The sequence below is a fragment of the Lissotriton helveticus genome, chromosome 5_1 (assembly GCF_964261635.1).
Source record: "Lissotriton helveticus chromosome 5_1, aLisHel1.1, whole genome shotgun sequence".
Taxonomy (NCBI): Eukaryota; Metazoa; Chordata; class Amphibia; order Caudata; family Salamandridae; genus Lissotriton; species Lissotriton helveticus.
The window spans coordinates 1724210087-1724234026 of record NC_136065.1 but is presented as its reverse complement, the minus strand read 5'-3'; the positions used below and the strand labels follow the sequence as shown (position 1 = coordinate 1724234026).

The following is a 23940-nucleotide window of genomic DNA, read 5'->3' as shown; positions in this document are numbered from 1 at the left end:
GCCAGATCCGGGCCCAGGGCCACTCCCCCTGGTCCTGCTGCTATCCTACATACTGCTTCTACCCTACGCTATACTTCCACACAGCTGAAGGAATGGAACACAGGACTGGGTATGTCTTGTCAAGTACTTCCGTTATTAAAACACTCATTATCCACACCCATATCATGTGCAGGTTGCTCTTATACTCTGCCACCTCCCCTGTCTGCGACAAATACTATAGACCACCCCTTTATAACTGCCAGCGCTCCTCGCTTAGCGACACAGTATACTAGAGCTGAACTCATTAATTCACGCTCTCTCCCCAAACATAGTCTGGACATTAGGGAGAGCATTATTAATCATGAACTGGACATCTTATTCATCACAGAATCATGGGGAGATGATGTATCTGGCCCTGACTTTGTTCAAGCTACTCCTGAAGGTTACAGTGTAGCTAGACAAGATAGAGCCTCGGGGCGAGGCGGAGGCTTAGCCATTATTCATAGGGACACTTATCGCGCCAAATTTGAGCCCATTTTAAGTACCAACTGTGAAGCTCTCGCATTTACTATCAATCTTACACACAAACAGGCGTTTAAAGGAACCCTGGTGTACAGGCCACCTGGAGCTCGAACCAAATTTTTAGCTGAACTCATCGAAATTATGGAATCAGCAATAGAATCCCCGACTTATACAATTCTTGGGGACTTTAATTTTCCATTGGAAAACTTGGAAAACAAAGATACACTCCAACTTATTACGGATATGCAGGCAATAGGACTGCAGCAGCTGGTGAAGGGCCCCACGCATGAAGCCGGACACACGCTGGATGGCCTGTTTACGAATGACCATGGCATTGAGCTGGTAGCAACACTACCTTTGATCTGGTCTGACCACCAAGCCATTATTTTTAGGATCCGGATGCTACCACTCAAACCCCTTCAGACCAAAGATAGGGCACCAGTGGGGGCGCGGATGTGGAAAAACGCAGACATACCACATCTCTCAAATCTCTTGCTGTCATCTGCTCCAGAAAGCGGAGACAATACTGAAACTATGTCCATTAAATTTCAGGAATGGATCTTAAAAGCAGCGAACGAAGTTGCTCCTGAAAAAACTTATCGCCCCAATAGAACCACTCCATCTGCCCAGTGGTATACAGAAGAGCTGCGACTCCAGCGTCAGTTCTGTAGAAATTTAGAAAGGCGCTGGAGAAAGCACTATAGTCCATTGGCTAAGCAAGAATACAAAAGTGCTCTGGCTATATATAAGAAAGCTATCACCACACAAAAGAATCTTTTCTTCACTGGTCGTATTGAGCACGCCCAGAACTCAGCTAGGATGTTATTTCAGGTGGTGAACTCTCTGTCCAGTCCTCCAACTGTCTCCACAATAGAGAACTCGCAGGAATTCTGTACCGCCCTAGCCACATTTTTTACTACTAAAGTAATGGATATTTACTCCACTTTTTCTAAAGAGCCGGTAGGAAGAACCGCTGATTTAACTATTCAACCAGCACTGAAGCACCCTTCCTTTACTCAGTTTCAGTCAGCTACTGAAGAACAGGTCAACGCACTTGTTGGCAAAATTAAATCAGGCTCCCCGTTGGACCCATGTCCTCCGACCATAATGAACCAGCTATACAATGTGGTTACCCAGCCGCTGACCAACATATGCAACTCCATCTTTAGGACAGGTGTCTATCCACAGACCTGGAAGAAGGCTATTGTTAAACCTTTGATTAAGAAGCCATCTTTAGACCCTACCATCATTTCCAACTACAGGCCAATTGCCTGCCTTCCATTTCCTGCCAAAATAGTGGAGGCAATAATGAATAAACAGCTCTCTGAGTTTATTGAACAACATAAGCTCCTAGATGACACTCAGTTCGGGTTCCGGAAGGGACACGGAACTGAGACAGCATTGATAAAGGCCTCGGACGAAATTCGAGAGATCATGGCTTCGGGAGGTGCTGCAGTGCTCATCTTATTGGACCTGTCAGCTGCTTTTGACACGGTCGACCACGTCATCTTGGTCGACCGTGTCGCAGCCCTTGGAATTAGTCATCTGGCTAAAGACCTTATAGCCTCCTTCCTAGTTAATCGCAAAAAGGCAGTCAAACTGGGCAACTACTACTCGCCCACTTCTGAACTGCCCTGTGGAGTCCCTCAAGGATCCTCGCTAAGCCCCACGCTTTTTAATATCTACGTTGCGGACTTGGCGAGGGTTATTAAATCACATGGGATGCGATTAACTACCTACGCAGATGACACCCAGCTTGTGTTGGCGGTGCATAAGAACGGTCCAGTGGTAGCAGCTAAGTTTCAGGAGGGGTTACTGGATGTACAATCATGGATGCACAGTAACTGCCTGAAACTTAATGCAGAGAAAACCGAAGTTATGACTTTCGGTAAGATCTCTCCCGAATGGTCCCCAACTTGGTGGCCCAGTCAGATGGGCTCCCCCCCGATTCCAGCTGTCAAGGTTAGGAATTTGGGAGTGATCTTTGATAACAGGCTATCTTTTGGTTATCATGTCAACAAGGTGATCTCTGCTGCATTCTTCGTGCTGAAGAAAATAAAAAAACTCATGCCATACCTACCCGCTTCGGCAGGGAAAACACTGATCACCACCTTAGTGTTTTCGAAGCTGGACTATGGAAACGCCCTCTTCCTTGGCACTCACAAATACATCCTGAACAAACTACAGTCCATGCAAAATATGGCAGCATGGATTCTGTTTAATATTCCTTGGCGACACTCTACTTCAGCAGCCATACGCCATCTACATTGGCTAAGAGTGGAGAGCAGAATCAAATTCAAGGCTCTCTGCATCGCCTATAAGGCCATTCATCAGACTGGACCAAAGTTCTTAAAGGAAGCTTTTCAGGTGTACATACCTGGAAAGAATCTAAGATCAGCAGCAAGCCACCTATTGCATGTTCCCCGAACAAGAACGGCCACATGGGGAGATAGACGCTTCCTGGTAGCGACCCCCATACTGTGGAACACACTCCCCTTGTATATTAAAACAGCACCAACACTCATTGCCTTCCGTAAGGCCCTGAAAACTTGGTTATTTAATCAATAAGTTCCTGTCCTGAATTTTGTGTATCCTAGAGCATCTCATTGCGCCTAGACACCCTAGGGTATTAGTTGCACATTAAAAATCCCATAAATAAATAAATAAATAAATAAATAAATTGATAACGGCAGTCGTAGCCACTTCGCGATTTGTGATTCAAGGGAACTAACAGCCCTGCCGTAATTTAGCCTGATCATAGTGGTGGTATCTAGATGGACATAAACACCAAGATATTTAACCGTCACTGCACCACTCAAATGGAAACACACACGACCAGGCAGTCGTGCCAGCCGTTAGCGGGAAGATAACCGACTTATGCCAGTTAATGCTGAGCCCAGAGAACTTGCAGAATCGAACAATTTCCAATATCAAGGGTTCCAGATTAAGATGGGGCATCCTAACATATAAAATAGTATCATCCGCATAAAGCAAAACTAAAAGGGGGCCAGTGCGGAATTGGAGGCCGCGGTGCAAGTGTTTTTCCTGAAAATGGCGCACTATACGGTCCATGGCCAGTATCAAAAGCAGGGGAGACAAGGGTCGGAAAGGGTGCTGTTTAGGCGTAATCTAGTGGTAGGTTCGGTGTACAGAAGCGCCACCGTAGAAACAAAGCATTCTGGCATACCCATGTGTCCCATGACAGACAAAAAATAGGGCCACTCGAGTGAGTCGAATGCTTTTTCGGCATCCAAGAGGACGGCGGCAGCCAGCGTGGCAGGGTCGATCCTATGCAATACAGTGAATAAGGTCTGCAGATTAAGTGAAGTGGACCTATGAGGAACAAAGCCAGACTGTGCCGGCGAAATGATGGATTCCATTAATAAAGACAATCGTATTGCAATTATCATAGCCAGTGTTTTATAATCGAGGTTTAATAATGATAATGGCCTATAGGAGCTACCAGGTTTGGGAAGGAGAATAAGGACCGCTTCTCTAAACGTCGGAGGAAGGATGCCCACCTCAAGTGACTCCGCATAAACCTCCACCAATCGCAGATCTAAGATGTCTTTGTATGCTTTATAAAAATCGGTGGAAAAGCTGTCGAGACCAGGCGCCGAGGAGCCCCGCAGTGCATCGATGGCTTCAATTATGCTGAAATGGGAACGGACAAAAAGTCCTGCATATATCGTCCTAAGTAGACCACTTCAATTTCGGCCAAGTAGTTCCCCTGTTCTCGCAGATCCCCAGTAATTCTGGAAGTATATAACGTTTTGTAATATGAAAGGAAATAATCGCATATTTCCGGGGTAGAGTGTAGCGGGTCGTCATGCGGACCAGTAATTTCCGTAATGTAAGCAGAGTCTCGCGTAGGGCGTAGGGTGTGCACTAATAATTTAACAGGTCTTTCACCCTCGCCATATCGTCGCGCAGTGTGTTGTTTATTAAGGAATAGTAACTCTCGCTCATCTCTTTCCCTAAATTCCCTAAATTCAAGCAGCAGGGCCAGGCGTTTTACCTCTCCCGTACTGGAGGCCGCGACAAATAGCTCTCGGTCCAAGGCAGCAATGTCATTTTCAATGTGATTCAAAGTAGAGCAGAGATCTCGTAGGACTTTGGCATGTTTAGCAATACAGACTCCTCTAATATAAGCCTTAAACCCCTCCCAAAGGTCCGCCCAGGTGTCAACCGACCAGGTGTTAAATTCAAAATAATCCTCAATTGCTTGCCTAACTTCCTCACTAAAAACCTGATCCAGCAGCGCTTTTCCAGGAAAGCGCCACTGTCTTTCGTAACCGCCCGGCCTGGGGACATTCAATCGGAGCACGACAGGAGAATGATCTAAAAGTGTACAGGGAAGAGTAAGTATAGCATTTAGCCAGCCAGCAACCCCCAGGGATACCAACCAGTAATCTATCCTGGTCCACATATTATGAAGCCCTGAATAGTGTGTGAAGTCCGGAATTTGTGAATGGAGTCTATGTTCGACATCTAAGAAAAATGAGTACATATGTCTTTGAGGGCTTGTCGGGCACGGGGTTTAGTGTCAGGGGATGCGGAAGTACTGTCTCTGAATGGGTCCAATAATAAATTGAAATCACCCCCAATTATCAATAGTCCGGGGTCGAGTGACAAGAGCCGAACCTGCAGCTCATGAAAGAAGGATGGGGAGTCTACATTGGGGGCATAAACCCCGACTAGTGAAATCTTGTGCCCCATCAGTGAACCAGTGAAGATCAGGGTTCGACCTTCAGCATCAATCAATGTTTTGTGTAGTGAAAAAAGGACTCGGTTGTGTACGAAAATTTCAACCCCCCTGGCATAACGACTATAATTGGAAAAAAATCTGTGGGAACCCCAACTCGTCGCGACAGGAATGTGGTCAGAGTTAGACAGATGCGTCTCCTGCAGAAACACTATGTCGATGTGGTGTCTGACAATATAGTTGAGAACTTGCATACGCTTCCCAGTATTATTTAATCCTCTGACATTCCATGACATCAAAGAGAGCCCGGAAGGACCGGGCTGATGTCCTAGCTTGACCATTGGAAAATTGGCACCTCAATCGCACTGCAATGCATGTCTCTCACATGCCGTAAACTAGCAACTTGATCAATAATACAGCAAAAACCATTGAAACTGACCAAATACCCCAACCCCCCCACCCACCACCCAGCCTCCTACTAACCCCAAAGAGGCATTCCCCATTGTTACTAACCAAATGCTTGTGCAATTAAATCAGTACCATTATTGTAGGAGTCAAAGGCGCACATAGCAAAGAGAACATATTATAAAAAGATATTGTGGTATTCACCATAGGGCGTGGCAACGCCACGCCGGTCGGGCAATAGAAAGTACAATATCATCATGTAGAAGAGAAATGTGTGTATGAATTAAACTTAGCAGAACAGAGCGATAAATGCATAAAATCGTTCAACCAGTCCCGGGATGGGAGAAGAGTTCTACACTGTCCTGTGAGCCCCCTGAGATGGGGAGGCGGGGTGCGGCACATCAGGTGTCCCAGAACGGTTTTTCTTATAGTTCTGGCAGAATTCCTGTGCCTCTGTTGGAGAGTCAAATAACCGAGACCGACCATCCACATCTACCTTTAATCTCTCCGGATACAGCATGCCGTATTTGAGCCCCAAGTTCTTCAAGGCAGCCTAGACTCCATGGTATTTACGCCTCGCCTCCTGAACCATGATGGTAAAGTCAGAAAAAAAGCCAACTTGCTTCCCTGCCACTGGACGTCCTCCATGTCGCGGGCCGAGCGGAGGGCGGCATCCCTGTCCCTGAAGTTCATGAGCCTGGCAATGATGGGTTGCAGTGGGAGGCCCGGCCAAGGACGGGGCCCCAGCGATCTATGAGCGCGCTCAACTATGAAGCCTTTCGTGAAGGTTTCCCTGTCAAACAGCTCCGTAAGCAGCTGCTCCACAAAGGTGTCCATACGACCAGTGGCGGTCGCCTCCAGAACGTCTATGATTCGGATATTATTTCGGCGGCTGCGAGCCTCTAAATCTTTGTTCTTGACAGCTACCTCTTTGAGGATCTTTCCACTCTGTCCAGCTGTTTCAGGAAGGTTGATGCACCGTCCTCAATGTCTGAGACCTTCGCCTCCACAACATCCATCCGTCGATCATGTGCCTGAATCTTCGTTCCCATGTCAGCCAATTTCTTGTCCAGGTCATCAAATGGACCATGCAATGGCTTAAAGTCGGCTCTCATCTCGGCTAGCATGGCCGTCGCACGAGTCCAGAGGGCAGAGAGATGAAGGTCAAGCACGTGGGTGTCTCAAAGCCAAAGCGCCAAGCAACAGAATCAACACATTGCGGATAAATCAACATGGCAGCTGCTACAACACCGGGCAGCAAATGGAGGGCAGACAGGCTCCCATTTGAGAATGAGGGTGAGACCACGCAGTGTCTGGGACATGTGCAGGGCAGAGCACCGGGGAGGTCGCAGACCGTCGCAACTACGTTGCATCAGCTAGTCACACAGAGCAAGGTGGGACATACGGGACTCAGGACACAGGCGTGCGGTCGGGTTCCAATGAGGCGCTGGTATTATTAGCCCCCTGGAAGAAGTTAATGAATCCGATGGTTGCCAGTCATCAGTGGGAAACCAAGGGCACAGGACAACCTGCGCCCTCAGGTCCGCAGTATCAGGGGGAGAGAAGGCTTCGGCGACACGTTCACGCTCGTGTGTGTTAACCCCAGGGTAGGCTTCTGTTCACTCTGGCCGATGCGTGTCCAGGAGGGGCTGGGGTGGGGGAGTCAGCGCGCCCAACAGGGACCAGCACGGCCGCAGCTCCAGGGCGGAACACTGGGGCCTCCTCGCAAGCCCGCCTCGCTCCCCGCTGAAACCATTTTGCCAGGCCCCAGCACGGACACGCCCACAAGGCCCGGAAAGCCCCGAGAGTGCCGCGCCAGCGGCGGGACCTGGCCGAAGTTGCAGCAGGGGTGCGGGGGGAGGGAAGCCTTCAGAAAGGAGCAATGGGGAGTGCAGGGCAGCGCCGGGCGCCCATCAGGGCCAAACTCACTGCCCCCGCAGCTGTCGTCTCCTCTTCCGGGGATGGCCGCGCCATGTCCTCACGTCGGTCCGTCTCGCACCAGCCCCGAATATCTCTGCAGCCCGTGCCAGGCATCAGGATACTCCCCTCGGTCTCCAGGGGCTGCTGGTGGGTGTCTGCTGATGCTAAGATGCTCCTTCATCGAGCAAATAAAGGATTATTGTGCCCGGCTGGCGGAGCTGCAGGCAAAGGCGGCCATCTTGGTCGCCTCCGTGGCCACGCCCCCCCAACGTAGCTCAAACGTAACAGGGTGGCAATCCAACATCCAAGTGCACCACTATTCCAGTGGCCATATTGACACCCCCGAGAAATCTATTGTGTGCAAATTAAGAACTACAAACTTTTATCTTGACTTGTTTGTTTTGAACTTTCAAGTCAATAGCCCCCAATCACCAGAGGACTACAAGACATCTCCCCTGGAATCATCCCAAAGATCTGCACTGTTTAATAAGGTATGTATTGTTACACTTCTATGTACCCTCTGTTTACTATGGGGGCTTCCACATCCATTCATCACCAAAGTACTGCCTAGTCAAATGGAGTCCATCCTGAAGCTTTCGCCTAAGCTTGCGTAGGGACCTCTCCCACATCACTTATAATTTTACCAAACCCTACAATATCATTCCACACCCACTAAACAGTGCCCGCTTGCACAACATGTGGTATCAGCACATGAGCGCTGTGGGCTACAAGACAACAGCCAGCTCATGTTATGTCGGTTCACTGATACCGCATGCATTAGGGGCAGAAAGGCTTTACTTGTCCCAAAAGAGAGCCCAAAAAGAGCAACATCCTATACCTAGGATGTAGGGTTAAGGCAAGATACTACCTAGCAGAGTAGAACCCCACAGAGTAATAGTGAATATGAGCCAACACAAGACCAATCCCACTGCACCACTGCACTGTACCTTTTCACCGAGCCTAGTGACATTCAGACTGAGCTAGATAGGATGCGCAATAGGGGCACCATAAGGAAGGATAATGTTTGGCCCATAGACTCTCCAGAAAAGAGATTCTCGGAGGAAGCAAAGCCACCGCACCAATGCACAAACACATCTGGTACTGCTTCCATCTTTGGTCCCCGTGTGGCCCATAGCATATCTGAGGCTGTCTTCTCTAATACCAAATGGACCCCAGACACAGAGTTCCAGTGCAGGGCCCTCCACCTCAATAATACAAGGGGAAATGAGTCTCGTAGGGGAGGTTTGAACAACAGTATAGATACCCCCTGTGAGGAAAGCTGGGATACTGAGGTAAATAGGTATACGTGGTTAAGGGGGAAGGGGAAAACCCTAATTGCACAGAAACTTACACTATACTCCTTGTATGTCAGAGGTAAAGGAACCATCCCACTGGAAACTAATGAAAACTGTGGCACAACACTACAACTTTCCTGACATGCAATGGGGCACCTCCATACTGATGGATTCCTACTGGCAATGCAGTGAGTTTGCCTGCACTCAGCTCGTCCCTGGATGGTCTTTCCTTTGGTTCCTCATTACCATACACACCCCAACCCTGGTCATTCCCGGGCACCAACATCCGCTGGAGAAGAAGACTCTTTTGCATCAGGCTCAAGAAAAACGAACAGCAGATTATTTTGTCTGGTCTGAGTACAAAGATATTCCGGAAGAATTGAGACTGTTTTCTGACACACAAATAAATGCAGGAGGGTACATACCCTTCTTCACATTGCAGACGAAAGCAAACGCTCACTGGTTACAAATAACCAGGTGGGAGATGCTCATGATGATGAATAGTACTGAGCTCGGCCTACCTGCAATCAGGAAGGAATCACAGCAATCCCCCCCATGGTGAAGAAACATTGATATGTGTTGGACTTAATGACCGCACATGGAGGGGGAGTGTGTGTTAGGATAGAAGCGTCCTGATGCAAGTTTATCCCAGGCAATGACCTGGTCAATAGGACTTTGACTATTGCCATTGAAGCATTGCACCATTTACAAAGAGACATGCATAAGGAGGGAGGTGTCTGTGAGCAGGAATGGTACATAAACTTGTTTTCCTAGCTCCTCTGGTGGCTGACAGGACTGTACACATTTTTGTTGCCAATTTTCATATTTTTATTGTTCTTATGTGATTTCCTGCAAGTGGGGGTTTCCAGCTGTAGAAACGCAGTCCTTACATTTGGTAGAATGCAGCAACTAGGAAAATAGTAATAGTCAAAGCTGAGGAACAACAAGTCCTTAATACAGTGACTGTCATGAAGTATGGTTCACATAATGTAGCTGAAAATTCAACTAGAGGGTGGAATGCTAATACTGATAAATTCGATGGCAATGTTCATAATGATAGACTCGCAAATAACAGTGAAATCACATCACTATTTTCAAACTTTCCCGTCTTGAAATCGCCATCAACCCCAACTCGGAAATACGTGGTCAGGCATGCTCTGCGACCAGGCCTGTAATTACAGATTGACATGCCACAGGTGGGGTGGCACGTAGCTGGCACACAGACGTGCAAACAGGAAAGTCAGGTCAATCCGCAGGTAAGCACAGCGACACCACAATGGTCCAGTAAGATTGGCCCCAATAAAGCACATATGGCCCGAGGGATGGGCTCCTTCCCAAAACATCATAAAGTCAGATGCCGCTTAAAGTTAGGAACACATAGCCAATAAGGACACAGGACACACAGTCCATGCAGTGATCATGCACTGCTCATGCGGCACATCTGGACGTTACCGATTGCCCTCTTGTGTCCAAGCTCACCTGCATTTTCTATCAGGACACTTATTCATGACTCCACAGACAAAGCCCACATTCTTTTTCCAAGTAAGGTTCATCACAAGTATTTTATGACACCCAAATACTGTATAAAGACCTGTTCAGATTCACCGTACTTTGAGACAGTCCTCAGACACGCTTCGGTAACTGTGCTTTTAGCCATAGTGTTGAATTAAATCAACTGTTCCTGTTTTGCCAAATGCCTCTTATCTTTTGTTTTTTCAAGGTAAATGCATATTCATGCAACAGTGGGCCTGCTGTGTCGACCTGGAAACCTACTTGCCATGCCCAAACCTTCCTTGTTATTACATTTAGGTCCCCCCTAAGGTATGCCCTGGGCAACCTTTGAGCAGGGTGCAGTGTATTTAAAAACACGGGGCATGCACTTTTAAGTTTCACTTGTCCTGGTAGTAAAATACTCTTAAAGCCATTTGTCACTACTGCAAGGCCTATCTTTCCTTTAGGATAACATTGAGATTGCCCTATTCCATTTTATAAGTGTAATTTGCAATTCGGAAGAGATGGGACCCCCAACCGCGGTGTCTCTGGAATCACAATTTAAGTAAGGTGAAGTTGGATTTTACATTGCACTTAAGAAAATGGCACTTTTAGAATTTGCCATTTCCTTACTGTAACCATTTGGTGCCTTCTGCATGTCTCTGAAATATACGTCTGGGGTGGGTGACAGCTGGTTTTGAGCATTCCATTTAGACAGCCACACACAAAAGAAGGGTAGGTGTGACTCAGTGGCCATCTGCATTTGCACTTCTAAGGCATCTCTTTGAAATTTCCCCACTTCAAAGGCCCAACTGGGTATAAGTACTGAACCTCTGACACCACTAACTGAGAACACTCCTGGAATTTAGGACATTCTACCAGGAAGGAGGACTGCTTTGCTGCTGTAAGGACTGCCACTTTGCTGAACTGCCCTCTTGCCTGGGAGTGAGAAGAACTTGACCTGCATCTCTACATAGCAGAACCTAAGTATGTCCAAGGGCTTGTTGGATTCCCTCCTGTTTTTTGAAGTCTCAGGGGTATCAGAGACTTCTCTCTTCAACCTAGACCAGCGCCTGGACTCTGTCTGCTGAGAGTCCTGCTCTGTTAAGTGGTGCCAATACTGCCCTAGGCCCACGGGAGTGCGTTTAATGTGCTACATCTTTAAGAACCCATGCATCGATAACGTTGTGCCAATCAGAATTGGCTCATTAATCTCAATGACGGCACATCGTTTATATTGCATGGAACATGGGCTCCGCATTGTCGACTGCATGACACCTCATCTCCAGGTTCCGACCTATCTTTGACTTTGTGCCTCTCGGTGCCGATGAATCGCATCATGCTGCTCACATTACCTTCAGCCCAGTGGTTTGATGATGACACATCTCCCCGTTGTTCTTTGCATCTTGACACTTGACGCATCCTCAATGGTGCGCAGCTCGTAAAGGAGGCATGAATTACATCTGCGAGATCAACAACGACACATCACCTCCTTTTCTCCCTGCATTGCACTTGACGTCGACACATCCAAAGTGCTATTCTGTGTCTAAGGCTGATCCCTTAGCCGGCCTGCACTCCATCGTGATCAGCCTGAACTTTTTCATTTGACTTGGTCAGGCGCGAGCAGATAGTCTCGGTTGGAGCTACTGTTTCTAAGCACTATAAAACAGTTTATTCTTTGAAAGTTTATACCTTGACTTCTACTTTTACTCCGAAAAATATAATCTGTTTTTCTAAACTGGCGAGAAGCCTTTTTGTGTTGATTTCACTGTGCTACTGTTTGAAGTATTGTACAAGTTCTTTACACATTGCCTCTTAAGTTATGCCTGACTACTCTGTGCCAAGCTACCAGAGGGTGAGCACAGGTTAATTTAAAGTGTATGACTGACTTACCCTGTTTAGGATTGTGGTTCTTGCTCGGACAGGGGGCATACCTTTGCCAACCACAAAACCATTTTCTAACAGGCACCATTTGGTGAAGCCATATATGTTCCTAGTGACACAGTCCTACCACCTCCTGGAAGTCACCATCATGGTTTTTCTGAATGAGACATGCAAAATGCGTGATTCAAAAGGAAGATGGAAATTTGCTCTAGATGGCTGGTTGTGCACAAAGACCCAATTTCCCATTAGAATTGTTGATTTTTCGGCCTGCCAATATATGCTGGCCTTCTGGTTGTGTTGCTTCTGCCAGAATTGATAAAGAAGAGGAAAACGGCAGTAAGGGATACTTGGCGTTTTTTTGGGAAGCTAACCGGCGGAAACGCTGACATGCAGTAACAAGTGTGAAGTACGCTTTTCTGAGAGTCACCTATCATAGTGACCAGAAGCAATTTTCGGATTCCTGGGATATATTTTATGGTGCAGGGTAGAAATATCGATGGAGAAATATCGTGTTACATAAATATCTCCGCAGAAATATCGAGTGGAAGAAATATTGACAACAAAAATATAGTTTGACAAGAATATCGACTGATAGGTAAGTAATATCGATAACAATAATATAGTTGTAATAAATATCGTTTACAAAAATATAGTTTACAAAAATATTGATTTATTAATAATGTTATGTATTTTAGTGTTTTTGAAGAGAATTGTTTGTCATTTTATTATATGTTTTGGAATTGTATTAGTTATTAATGTATTTTATGTTGAATTTTGCGTTATTAGTTCCGTAGCGGGTTGTGGGTTTATAGGGGAATAGGGTGGGAAGTCATTTAATTATATAAAACTAATTGATTAATTAATGTGTTAATTTATTAATAATTGTTTAATAATTAGTTGTTAATTAATTTCAATTAGTCAATTAATAATTAATTATGTTAATTGTTTAATTAATTTTAGGTGTGTGTTGTGGAGTTTATATGTGTAAATGGTGTGAAGGGTGGTGAGTAATTAATTATTTACTGATTAATTATTAAATACTTTTTAAATTAATTACCATTAATTAATTATTAATTATTAATTGTAAATGTGTAATTAATTATAGGTTTGTGTTGTGGTGTTTATAAGTGTATATAGTGTGAAACCTGTTAATTAATTAATTAATTAATTAATTAATTAAAAAACATACATTTTAATTAATTAATTAGTAAATAATAAATGTAATTGTGTAATTAATTTTAGGTGTGTGTGGTGGATATTATAGTGTAAAATAATGTGTAATTCATAATTTTTTTATTATATTTGTTAATAATAATATATTTAAATGTATTTATTAATTATGTTTATATTGAAAATTAAATGTAATAACAATTTTGATAGTTTTTTTTTTTTTATTGTTTTGGGTTCCAGCGCTTTCCCTACTATTGTACTCACTGGAGTGGGAATAGTAATTTTTACCCCTACGCTATCCAGCGCTTTCCCTACTGTTGCACTCTCTGGAGTGGGAATAGTAATTTTCACCCCTACGCTATCCAACGCTTTTCCTACTGTTGCACCCTTTGGAGTGGGAATAGTAATTTTAACCCCTACGCTATCCAACGCTTTCCCTACTGTTTGACCCTCTGGAGTGGGAATAGTAATTTTTACCCCTACGCTATCCAGCGCTTTCCCTACTGTTGCACTCACTGGAGTGGGAATAGTCATTTTTACCCCTGTGCTATCCAGCGCTTTCCCTACTGTTGCACTCTCTGGAGTGGGAATAGTAATGTATACCCCTACGCTATCCAGCGCTTTCCCTACTGTTGCACTCTCTGGAGTGGGAATAGTAATTTTTACCCCTACGCTATCCAACGCTTTCCCTACTGTTGCACTCTCTGGAGTGGGAATAGTAATTTATTTTTACCCCTACGCTATCCAACGCTTTCCCTACTGTTGCACCCTTTGGAGTGGGAATAGTAATTTTAACCCCTACGCTATCCAACGCTTTCCCCACTGTTGCACCCACTGGAGTGGAAATAGTAATTTTTACCCCTACGCTATCCAGCGCTTTCCCTACTGTTGCACTCACTGGAGTGGGAATAGTAATTTTTACCCCTACGCTATCCAAAGCTTTCCCTACTGTTGCACCCTTTGGAGTGGGAATATTAATTTTTACCCCTACGCTATCCAATGCTTTCCCTACTGTAGCACCCTCTGTAGTGGGAATAGTAATTTTTACCCCTACGCTATCCAGCGCTTTCCCTACTGTTGCACTCACTGGAGTGGGAATAGTAATTTTCCCCCCTACGCTATCCAACGCTTTCCCTACTGTTGCACCCTTTGGAGTGGGAATAGTATTTTGTACCCATACCCTATCCAGTGCTTTCTTTACAGTTGCACCCTTTGGAGTGGGAATAGTAATTTTTACCCCTACGCTATCCAGCGCTTTCCCTACTGTTGCACTCACTGGAGTGGGAATAGTAATTTTTACCCCTACGCTATCCAGCGCTTTCCCTACTGTTGCACTCTCTGGAGTGGGAATAGTAAGTTTTACCCCTACGTTATCCAACGCTTTCCCTACTGTTGCACCCTTTGGAGTCGGAATAGTAATTTTTACCCCTACGCTATCCAACGCTTTCCCTACTGTTGCACCCTCTGGAGTGGGAATAGTCATTTTTACCCCTACGCTATCCAGCGCTTTCCCTACTGATGCACTCACTGGAGTGGGAATAGTAATATTTACCCCTTCGCTATCAAATGTTTTAACTACTAATGTTTTTATTTTGTTATTAAATGTATGTATTATTATTTTTTAATACTTTAATGTGTTAATTAAATATAGAATATTTTATTTTATTCAAAATGTTTTATATATGTGTTTATTTTATTTTTATATAATCATTAAAGTTTATAAATTAAATAAAGATAATAAAATGTATTTAAGAAAATATATGTATATGTACACATTTATTGTGTTTATATTAATTAAATTAAGTTTATTTGTTATAAATAGTTAAAATATAAATGTAATTTAATGTATTTGGTTAATAATATTAATATTATTTAATTATTTAATTTAAGTAATAATATTTTTTAAAGTCGATATTTTTTACATCTATATTTTTTACATCTATATTTTTGAGTCGATATTATTGTACTTACCTGTTTAAGTATAGGGAGTCGATATTTTTGTAATCGATATTTTTACATCTATATTTTTGTAAACTATATTTTTGTTGTCGATATTTAAACATGGAACCATATTTTATATATTGATGAACTTTCTACGTGTTTTAAGACACAGTGAACCTTCCAGCATTAGTGGGAGACCTATTGAAAGTGTTTCCTTGTGGATATCCGTACCCAATGGACTACTGCCTTACAGTTTTGTAAAAGTGTTGAGATAGTATGATCCTGGGACTGAAGTGATCGGTATAAAGATTTGTGCATTGTGAAACTTGCCCTGAGGAAGCCTCATTTGTGGCGAAATACGTTGGCTGTATTCCACCACTTTACGCTACTAGCTGTCCAAGAAGCTATTAAAGGATCATCTATTGAATTCACTGAAGAGTCCTGATTGACTGATGTTTTGTGCACTTATGCCTTGAAATATTTGTGTTTCCTCTCTGTACATTTGTTCTGCCAGAATTGGGTCGTTTGTCTGTCCATTGCTTCGGGGGTCCTGGAGTCTGTATGAGGGATGTTATCTCTAAAGGATCTCCTGAAAAGTACATTGGTAGTAACCCCGGGCAGAATCCGTGTAGCCAAGGTACGCAGAACTACGTGAAGTGAAAGACACACTCCGCAGCACTACGGGGAGTAGCGCTAGCAGGCGGAGTTACTGACTCCTCCTATAGCATGCACTGACTAAGGACTAACTGCTGAGGGTAGGACTCCAGTGCGGGGGCTTAGAGGAGGCAGCCATAGGCTGGGGATCCTCCAGTCCTTACCTTTTTTTGTCCATCGACGGGGGTTCCTCAAGTCAGGCTCGGACAGTAGCAGCCGCAGGAGGAGGCTTGGTCTTGTGTCTGCCCACAGCATCACTCACACTTTCTTCTCGCCCCTCCAGCGGAAGCTCGTCCTGATCCTTCCTGAGTCTTGCCCGGAGGTAACGTGAGTCACGTGACCTGGTGGGACCCAAAGTGGTTGTCCTCTGCCGGTGCCCGGTTACCGCAATGGTGAGAAGCCACTGCATCTTCGAGCTTGGCCAGAACTTGGTGAGTTTGACGGTCACCCTTAGTAATAAAAAGTAAAATTCTGCTACATGGCGGAGTTGGAGTTTTGCCAAAACTCTGCACCATAAACGGAGGTGCAGAGTGGTAAAACTACGCTACCTCCATCCAAGGAGTGGAGTTTGACGCTCGCCCTTAATCGGTAGGTACTCTCTGAGCCAAGCTGTGTGGTGTCTGCTTGTAAACCCAAAGAACAAATTCTCCACATTTTCTCATTGCTCTGCCCTGATGGGGATGACCTTATTTATTGTCCTCATCAGCCTCTCCATCTCATCATTAGCCTGACACCAGCAGGGTTCTATCTTCCTGTGGTCAAAAGCGAGTGGCTTCATGTATTCCCGAATATCCTGCCTCTGCAGTGGGGTCCGTTGTCACTCTTGAGAGTGGACAGGACCCATAATGTTGTAAAGATCTTGTCTACATTATTTTGTGTTTGATTAAATGTTGTGGTAGCCAGCAGGTTAATAAGTGGGTATTGCGAGAAGACGTATGACATCATTAGCATGTGGCATCTATCTGGCAGGGATCCGAAGTCCATGCTGATGTCACAATAGGGCCCAGTGCTGGGGCTTTCTGTTATGACCGGTGTAGGTCTGTCCAAGGATTTGCATGCCTGGCGCCAGTGGCACCAAATTACCAACTCATCCACATCTGAGTCCATTGCTGGGAACCAGACTTTTTGTCTCAGGCATGCATTCGTTTTGGTCTTTCCCTGCTGTGCTGTATAGGCACGGCTTAGCATCTGAGGCCTCAGTAGACAAGGAATTACAATTCTGTGGCATGAAGTAGGATCCCTCGATCAGTGCCACTGAGTCTGTAGAGTATGCGCCACAGAGATGTCAGGTCCCTTTGATAGATGTTGTGTGGACTTCCAACATCAAAGAGAGAATTATTCCATCCACTCAACTTCATCACCTCAATTATCTTTTAGTGGCATAGATAGGATGATGTCTCCTTGGTAACGTCGTGAAAGGCAATGGTCCAGGGGCAGCCCACTTCGGCGACTGACCCATTGCGCGTATTGATCCACATCTGATGCAAAGTCTGTTGGGGGATATCATGGCAGCCTCAGGTTCCCGGTAGAGGTAATCCATGTGGTTTGAGCCTCTGGGGCATACCATAGCGTCAACTTGTGAAGTTGGAGGGCCCATTTCTCAATGCGCAGTTGAGGGTGTGATGGAGTACCCGCAAACAGTGGGATGAGCAGCTTCTGATCAACCCAGAATGGCTGCCTGTAGATGTATAAATGAAAGTGTTTGCAGCCTCACTTGATCACCAGTACTTCCTTTTCAATATGGTTGTATCGCTTCTCATGTCATTGAGGGTCCTGCTGGCATATGTGATGGTCGCACATTATCCATCTTTGGCACGCTGCATTAGGACTGCACCCAAGCCTGTGGGGCTGGTGTCCACCATGAGCTCAGATTTCTTGGTGGGATAGAAGTGCGCCATGACAGTGTCCTAAAGGAGCACCTGCTTGATGGCTTGCAAAACCTCATCTTCCACTATGCTCCAAGCACATGTGGCCAATGTTTTCATCCAGTGCCGCGGAAGGCAGCTAGAGTTGCGAAATTGTGAATGAATGTCCCATAGTATATTGCTAGCCCCAGGAAGCTTCGGACTTCCAATGGGGACGTGGACTTCACGGACTCTTTTATGTCCATGTACTTTATCAGAACTACCTTAATTCCATTGTTTGAGAAAATGTAGCTGAAGAGTTTCATCTCTTGGTGGAAGAACTGCTACTTTGCCTGGTTGAGAGTGAGATCTGCATTGCTGATCCATTCAAGGGCACAGGGAGGCTCTAGGCTCATGGTGGCCCTGGGCAGGGAGCGTAGGTAGTGGGCCCCAGAAGAGGGAGCGTCCGGGCGGGGCAGAGCCCTCTGGAGCTCAGGAAGGGGGTCAGGGTGTTTGGAAGTGGAACAGAGCCCGAGGCCGCCAAGTCCCTGCCACTGGGGCCGCCATGCAAATATGTATCCATCCTCAGAGGATTATTATATTAAGGAGATATATTTGCGTGGTGGCCCCTGGGTTTGGCGGCCCTGTGCAGGTGCACAGCTTGCACATGCCTAAGGCCGGCCCTTAAGGGCAGATCTGATTCTGCTACAGTGGCTCTTGGTAGTTGGGGCATATAAAAGGAGATCATAGCTGACATTGATAACCCCTTGTAAGTCAGATATGACCTCTTTGACTGCATTTGGGAATCCTCTGCCACTGATGATATTCCAAAGTTGAGCCTTCGCCATTGGCAGAGGCTGACATGCGTGGAGAGTGTCATGATGTGTCGCCATCCTTCCTGCAGTTCTAGTATCCCGAGTTCACTGCACAACCTTTTCTCCAGCATCTGAAGCAAGAGCAGGTAGTATTTATAAAATTATGTCTGGCCATTGAGCTCTTTGGGACAGTTGTCCCTTGCAATCTAAAAGAGTTTTTAAAAACTTTTTTCCATAGATGGCAATCGAGATCATCAACTTAGGTGATACTTCTCTTTCCTGTGTACCACTAGACAATTGGCCATATGAATGGAACTATGAAACATACTGGGCCCGATTCATAAAGATAAAGTTTGGCAAAAGTCTAACTTTGCGACTTTCAGTATTTGCAAAGGGCATTTACGAGTAGTGAATGCCCTTTGTGAATACCGAAAGCGATAAAGTTAGACTTTTGTCCCACTTTACCTTTGCAAATTGTGCACACTGTCTTCAGTTATCTAGGTGAGTGAGAACCATTTTAGATTTACTGGTCACTGCCTGAACACCTAGTCCTCCACTCTTCATTTTAAAGAGATTCACTCACTACATAAGCATGGTCTTCAAATCCTCCTAAATATAAACCAAATTAAGTTTTAACAGATTATGAATACAAATTTGGATGAGAATATGCTTACTTATCTCTGCCTTGTTTCTGGTCTATGTCTTTCTTCCTTTGCATGTATCGCCCCTCTCCCAATTCTCTTTCTAGTTAGGCACATTTCTGTATCTTGTGCCTGTATCCTGTGCTCTGATACTCACATTTCCCTCTTCTTACTTTCCTCCCCCTTGCTCTGTCCCATATTTCTCTTCCCTAATGTCTCTCCCCCGACTCCCTACTGCCACTTTTAGGTCTTACCTATACACAGGTATTCCCGCCCAGCCTGAGCTCATATCATAACACAACATATACAACACAAAAGAAGCCAAAATTACTGCCACGATGCATATGCGTGCATTCATAGTGGTGAATATACATGAATGTAGGTACACAACGGCCATCTTAGATTGGTGACCATTCCATTATGGCCGCCTTGTGCAGACATTCGTGTGCATTCATCACAACGCATGTTCATGTATGTGTTGTGATATGCCTGCAGACATATTGGCTAATTTTTACTTTACCATTCCAACATGGCAGAAGGTCATATCCAAACAGTGAACTACATCCAGACAGTGAACTAAAAAAATGTGTGAGGAATGTCAATCCAAAATTGCATGGGCAAAGCCAATAGGTCAGCAATCACCTTCTAAAGCAGAGACCCACTGGGTTTGCCAATGCTTGTTCTCTTTCTTGTTTGTTTGTCTCTTTATCCAATCTTTAATTTGCCTCCTAGCTGCCTCTTTCTCATATCTCTATCTCTCTATCATCTCGCTGTCTGTCTGCTCGCAACCTCCATCTCTTAGCTCTTTCTAACACGTCTGTCAAACAATCAATCATTCAATCTGGATTCGTAAAGCACGGCTAATCACCCTGCTGCTGTAGAAAGGTCAATTGAACAGCCAGGTCTTGAATCCTTTCTTTTTCTGAATTGCAGCATATCACCTTTCTATTTCCTGCCCCATACCCCTCTCAAGCCATATTTTACGTCGCTCTTTCTCATCTCATCTCCCCTCTCTGTCTCTTACTCACCTATCTCGTTTTTGCTTGTATGCCTCTTTCTTAACTTTTCTACTGTTTTACCGACTTCGTCCCTATGCTGTTGCTTTTGCATCTGTCTGTCCCTTTATCACATTTCTGACCTGTCTTATTCTCCCACAGTTCTGTACATCGCCCCAGTCTCTAAATCACTTTGGCAAATCTCATATGTATCCACTACTCCATCTCATCTCTCTTTCTCAGATATCTTCCAGCCTTCTCATATATATCATATTTCTTTTTATCAGCTCCCTTGATCCCTCAATTTCATTAGCTCCTGCAACTGCCTCCTCCCCTATCTCGCTGTGACCTCTGTGCTTAACCGCCTCACCCCCTTTCTGCTATCCCTTTCTAAGCGTCTGTTTAACAGCATTTTCTCTGTCTCTCACTTGTGTTACCCTGTGTCTCCTTCTGTCTATCATGTATCGCTCCGTAGCTCCATAGCTCAGCTCTGTCTGCATCACCTTTATCTCCTGTCTTACTCAAATGTCTCTCACATCACTCTATCCTTTCTCTCTCATCTGCTTCCTCCCTTTTATCATTTCCTTATCTCTTTCCTCGCTCTCCCTAGCATTATTTGAGACGGAGACTCCCTTCTACTTTCAACAGTTATTTATTTTTCAAGTTTGATACCAACACTTTCCACCAACGGAAAATAGTTTAGGGATTTCACTGCAGAACTGGCTGTGTGTGACCAAGCGCTGATGGCTCTTCCTTGCTATGCATGCATCGCAAAATAGTATGCAGAGGTGGTTCAAGGCCTTCCCATCTAGGAGGAAAAATCCACCTCTCACCATAGTGGGTATGTTGGCTGTGGAGGTCTGTTTTTATGCCTTCACCCTCTTCTCACCTCTTTGGACAGATTACATAAACTATTTGAGGTGAAGATGCTTCTCATGACCTGTGCTAAATTGCCACCAATTGTATTTACATCACATTTATCATATAGACAACAGACAAAAAACAAACATGCACACTGACTGTCAAAACTAAATGTAGCAAAATAACATACTCTAGATACAATAAGCAATATGCTGCTTAAGAAGCCCTTGGTTCATATTAGCAGAGATCAAAACAAATAGCATTTTATTTCGTGATTTTTCTTAGAAACTAAATATTTCTTGTGGGACTACTGTAGAGCTCCATTGTAAATTAAGGTATTTAAAATGGGACTATAACCCTGAGTTTATAAAAAAAGATATCCTTTTGAAACACGTAGACAAAATTAACTCACGGATGGTCTGAAGGAGGGATAGCCCTTCTAGATCTTCAAATGTACTATACAGCAGCTCCACTGACAACCGTCAACCATTGGGCTCACCAGCCCAGAGAGGAACCAGCCTACCACATGGATCATCTTGTCCTCCAAACAGGGGGTTACTGCCAAGCATTATATACCAATCCACGCCAATTATCACTAGAGGGACTGACAGCCCTAAACTAGGGTGGGAAAGGAAGATTACGTGAGCCACGCCTTTATGGGATGCTGAACTTTTGGGCACGATGGCAAATAAACAGGGTTTTGATAAGTGGGACTTGATAGAGATCTCCACGGTGGGCGACATATGTACAACCAGAGGGGTAATTCCATTTGCTGACTTACAAAAAACATATGAATTCTCCTTTATGGAGGCCTTCCAGTACCTACAAATCCGACATGCTGTTCAGGCAGTATTTCACCCTGATGAAGTCCTATCGGAAATGTCTCCTCTGGAGGACAGACTGTTGGAGGAACAACCTCCACCAAGGCAATCTCATTCACGTACCGAAAATTCATAAACAATTCCCTGACACTCTCGCACAGCTACGACAACACTGGGAAAAAGATTTAGAAGACTTGCAAGACGAGGACTATGCAGAAGCCCTAGCCTCACTGTCAGAGGTCGCAGTTAGACTACGCTTTCAATTAATACAGCAAAAAATTCTGCTCAGAGTCTACGTCTCCTTTACCACACGGGCAAACATGGGCAAACATGGGCAGACAGATGGACACATGGTGTCTTAGGAAATGTGTCTAAATAGGAACTTTTTTAGATATTTTGTGGGAGTGCCAAAACGTCCAAATATATTGGAGTGCAGTTTTAACATGCATCAATGAAGTCGCCGGTAACTCCATGAGTTCATCAGCTAAATTATGCCTCCTTAATATTTGAGAGGCAACAGATCTTACTCAGGCAGACCAAATGTGGGCCTGTTAATGACTGGAAAAGAGACTTTGATTGGTGCATGGTGGCGGAGAGATCTCTGTACGAGAGATGGGGTGTCCTAGGAAATGGGAGAAGATCTGGGGTAGATGGAATACATATAGAGGGAGCTCTAGTGCTGCCCGAGACTAAGGGCTTCAGATACATTATCACAGGCACTAACAGCTTGGAGATGGGGATGTTGAATACGTTGCTCTGCTTACCTGATCATCCTTAACAATATGCGTAATAGACGGTTGCCCTGCAAACTTGCTTATACCAACTGTTGATTACTGTATTAGCCAGAATTGTGATATCAAATATGAATATCTGCACATTATGTAATATGTGTGGCACACCCAGCATATGTCATGTATTGCATAACCCTTTGTTAATAAAAAGAATTAAACAAAAACGTAATGTCCCCACTCTGGGTAGAGCCACAAGCCTAGAGGCAAACACACTAAGCAAACACCCTAAAACAAATCCTTGCTTGTCCTATCATCAGTCCACCCTAAATTGACCAAATATCAAACAGCATCCCACGGAAAATTAGATACATCTAGATAAACAAATATGATCTTTCTAAGCAACAAGCAGTAAGGTGTCAAAATACACCTGTAAAATACTCACAATGTTCCAATTTGCACTCACGATAACATCCAAAAAACAAGGTGAGAAAACAGGAAAATAAGCAGCAGGAATAGATGAAAATCAGCCATCTGAGATACATGGCAGAAGGGTGTCCAGGTTTCACGAGGCAGTCCGTACAACTGACCCACCCTTCCTGTTGCTCACTAATGCAGCTCCAGCAGTACACTGCCCGCCCCTCCTGGAAGCGAACTGACATATAATTGTACCCTTGGATTACTGTACTCATATATTTTATTTGCTCTGTAGCAAGGTTTGCCATTAATGTGTATGTTCTTTTAATTTACTTTTCTAATGATTTTATTTAATTCCTAGAAAAATATGCATCGTAATGAATGCAACCATACACTTTATTACATCAAGACAGCATAATAGTAAAACAAAATCACTACAGTAAAGTAAAGACACATTATTTTATGTTGTTATATATATTAGAGAGTCACAAGTAAAAAGGTAAAAAACAAGAAAAGGGGGCAGGGTAGCAACACCCTGACTCCCTAGGTCTGCTCAGGGGGTCCAACAGGGACCCCGAGGGCCAAATAAGGAATTTTCTTTTTAATTTGGCAGGATTCGAGTATGGTCTGCGAATCCTGCCTAAAATTACAAAAACAAAATGAAGTGCAGGCTCCCATGCGTCGTTTTCATTAGGCCCCTGGGTGGGCCAGGTCCCGGGGGCAATGCTGTACTATGAAGCGGGAGCCCGTGGGGGCCCGCTGACCACCCCATGCTGCCTCAGGGACCACCACCTCCCTGGGGCTTTAATATTTAAATGTGGGGGGCTCACAGCCCCAATACAGCCCCAGCAA

At 44.7% G+C, this 23940-nt stretch overlaps 1 protein-coding gene across 1 annotated transcript in view; it reads right to left on the bottom strand.

Annotated features, from left to right (window-relative positions):
- Window positions 1-23216, bottom strand: part of LOC144753800 (galactosylgalactosylxylosylprotein 3-beta-glucuronosyltransferase 1-like) — a 467694-nt gene extending 444478 nt beyond the window's left edge. Inside the window, exon 1 of the mRNA XM_078641372.1 lies at window positions 23117-23216. Within this exon, the coding sequence (XP_078497498.1) occupies window positions 23117-23216 (100 nt within the window). The remainder of the gene's footprint in view (window positions 1-23116) is intronic.
- Window positions 23217-23940: the final 724 nt, after the last annotated feature.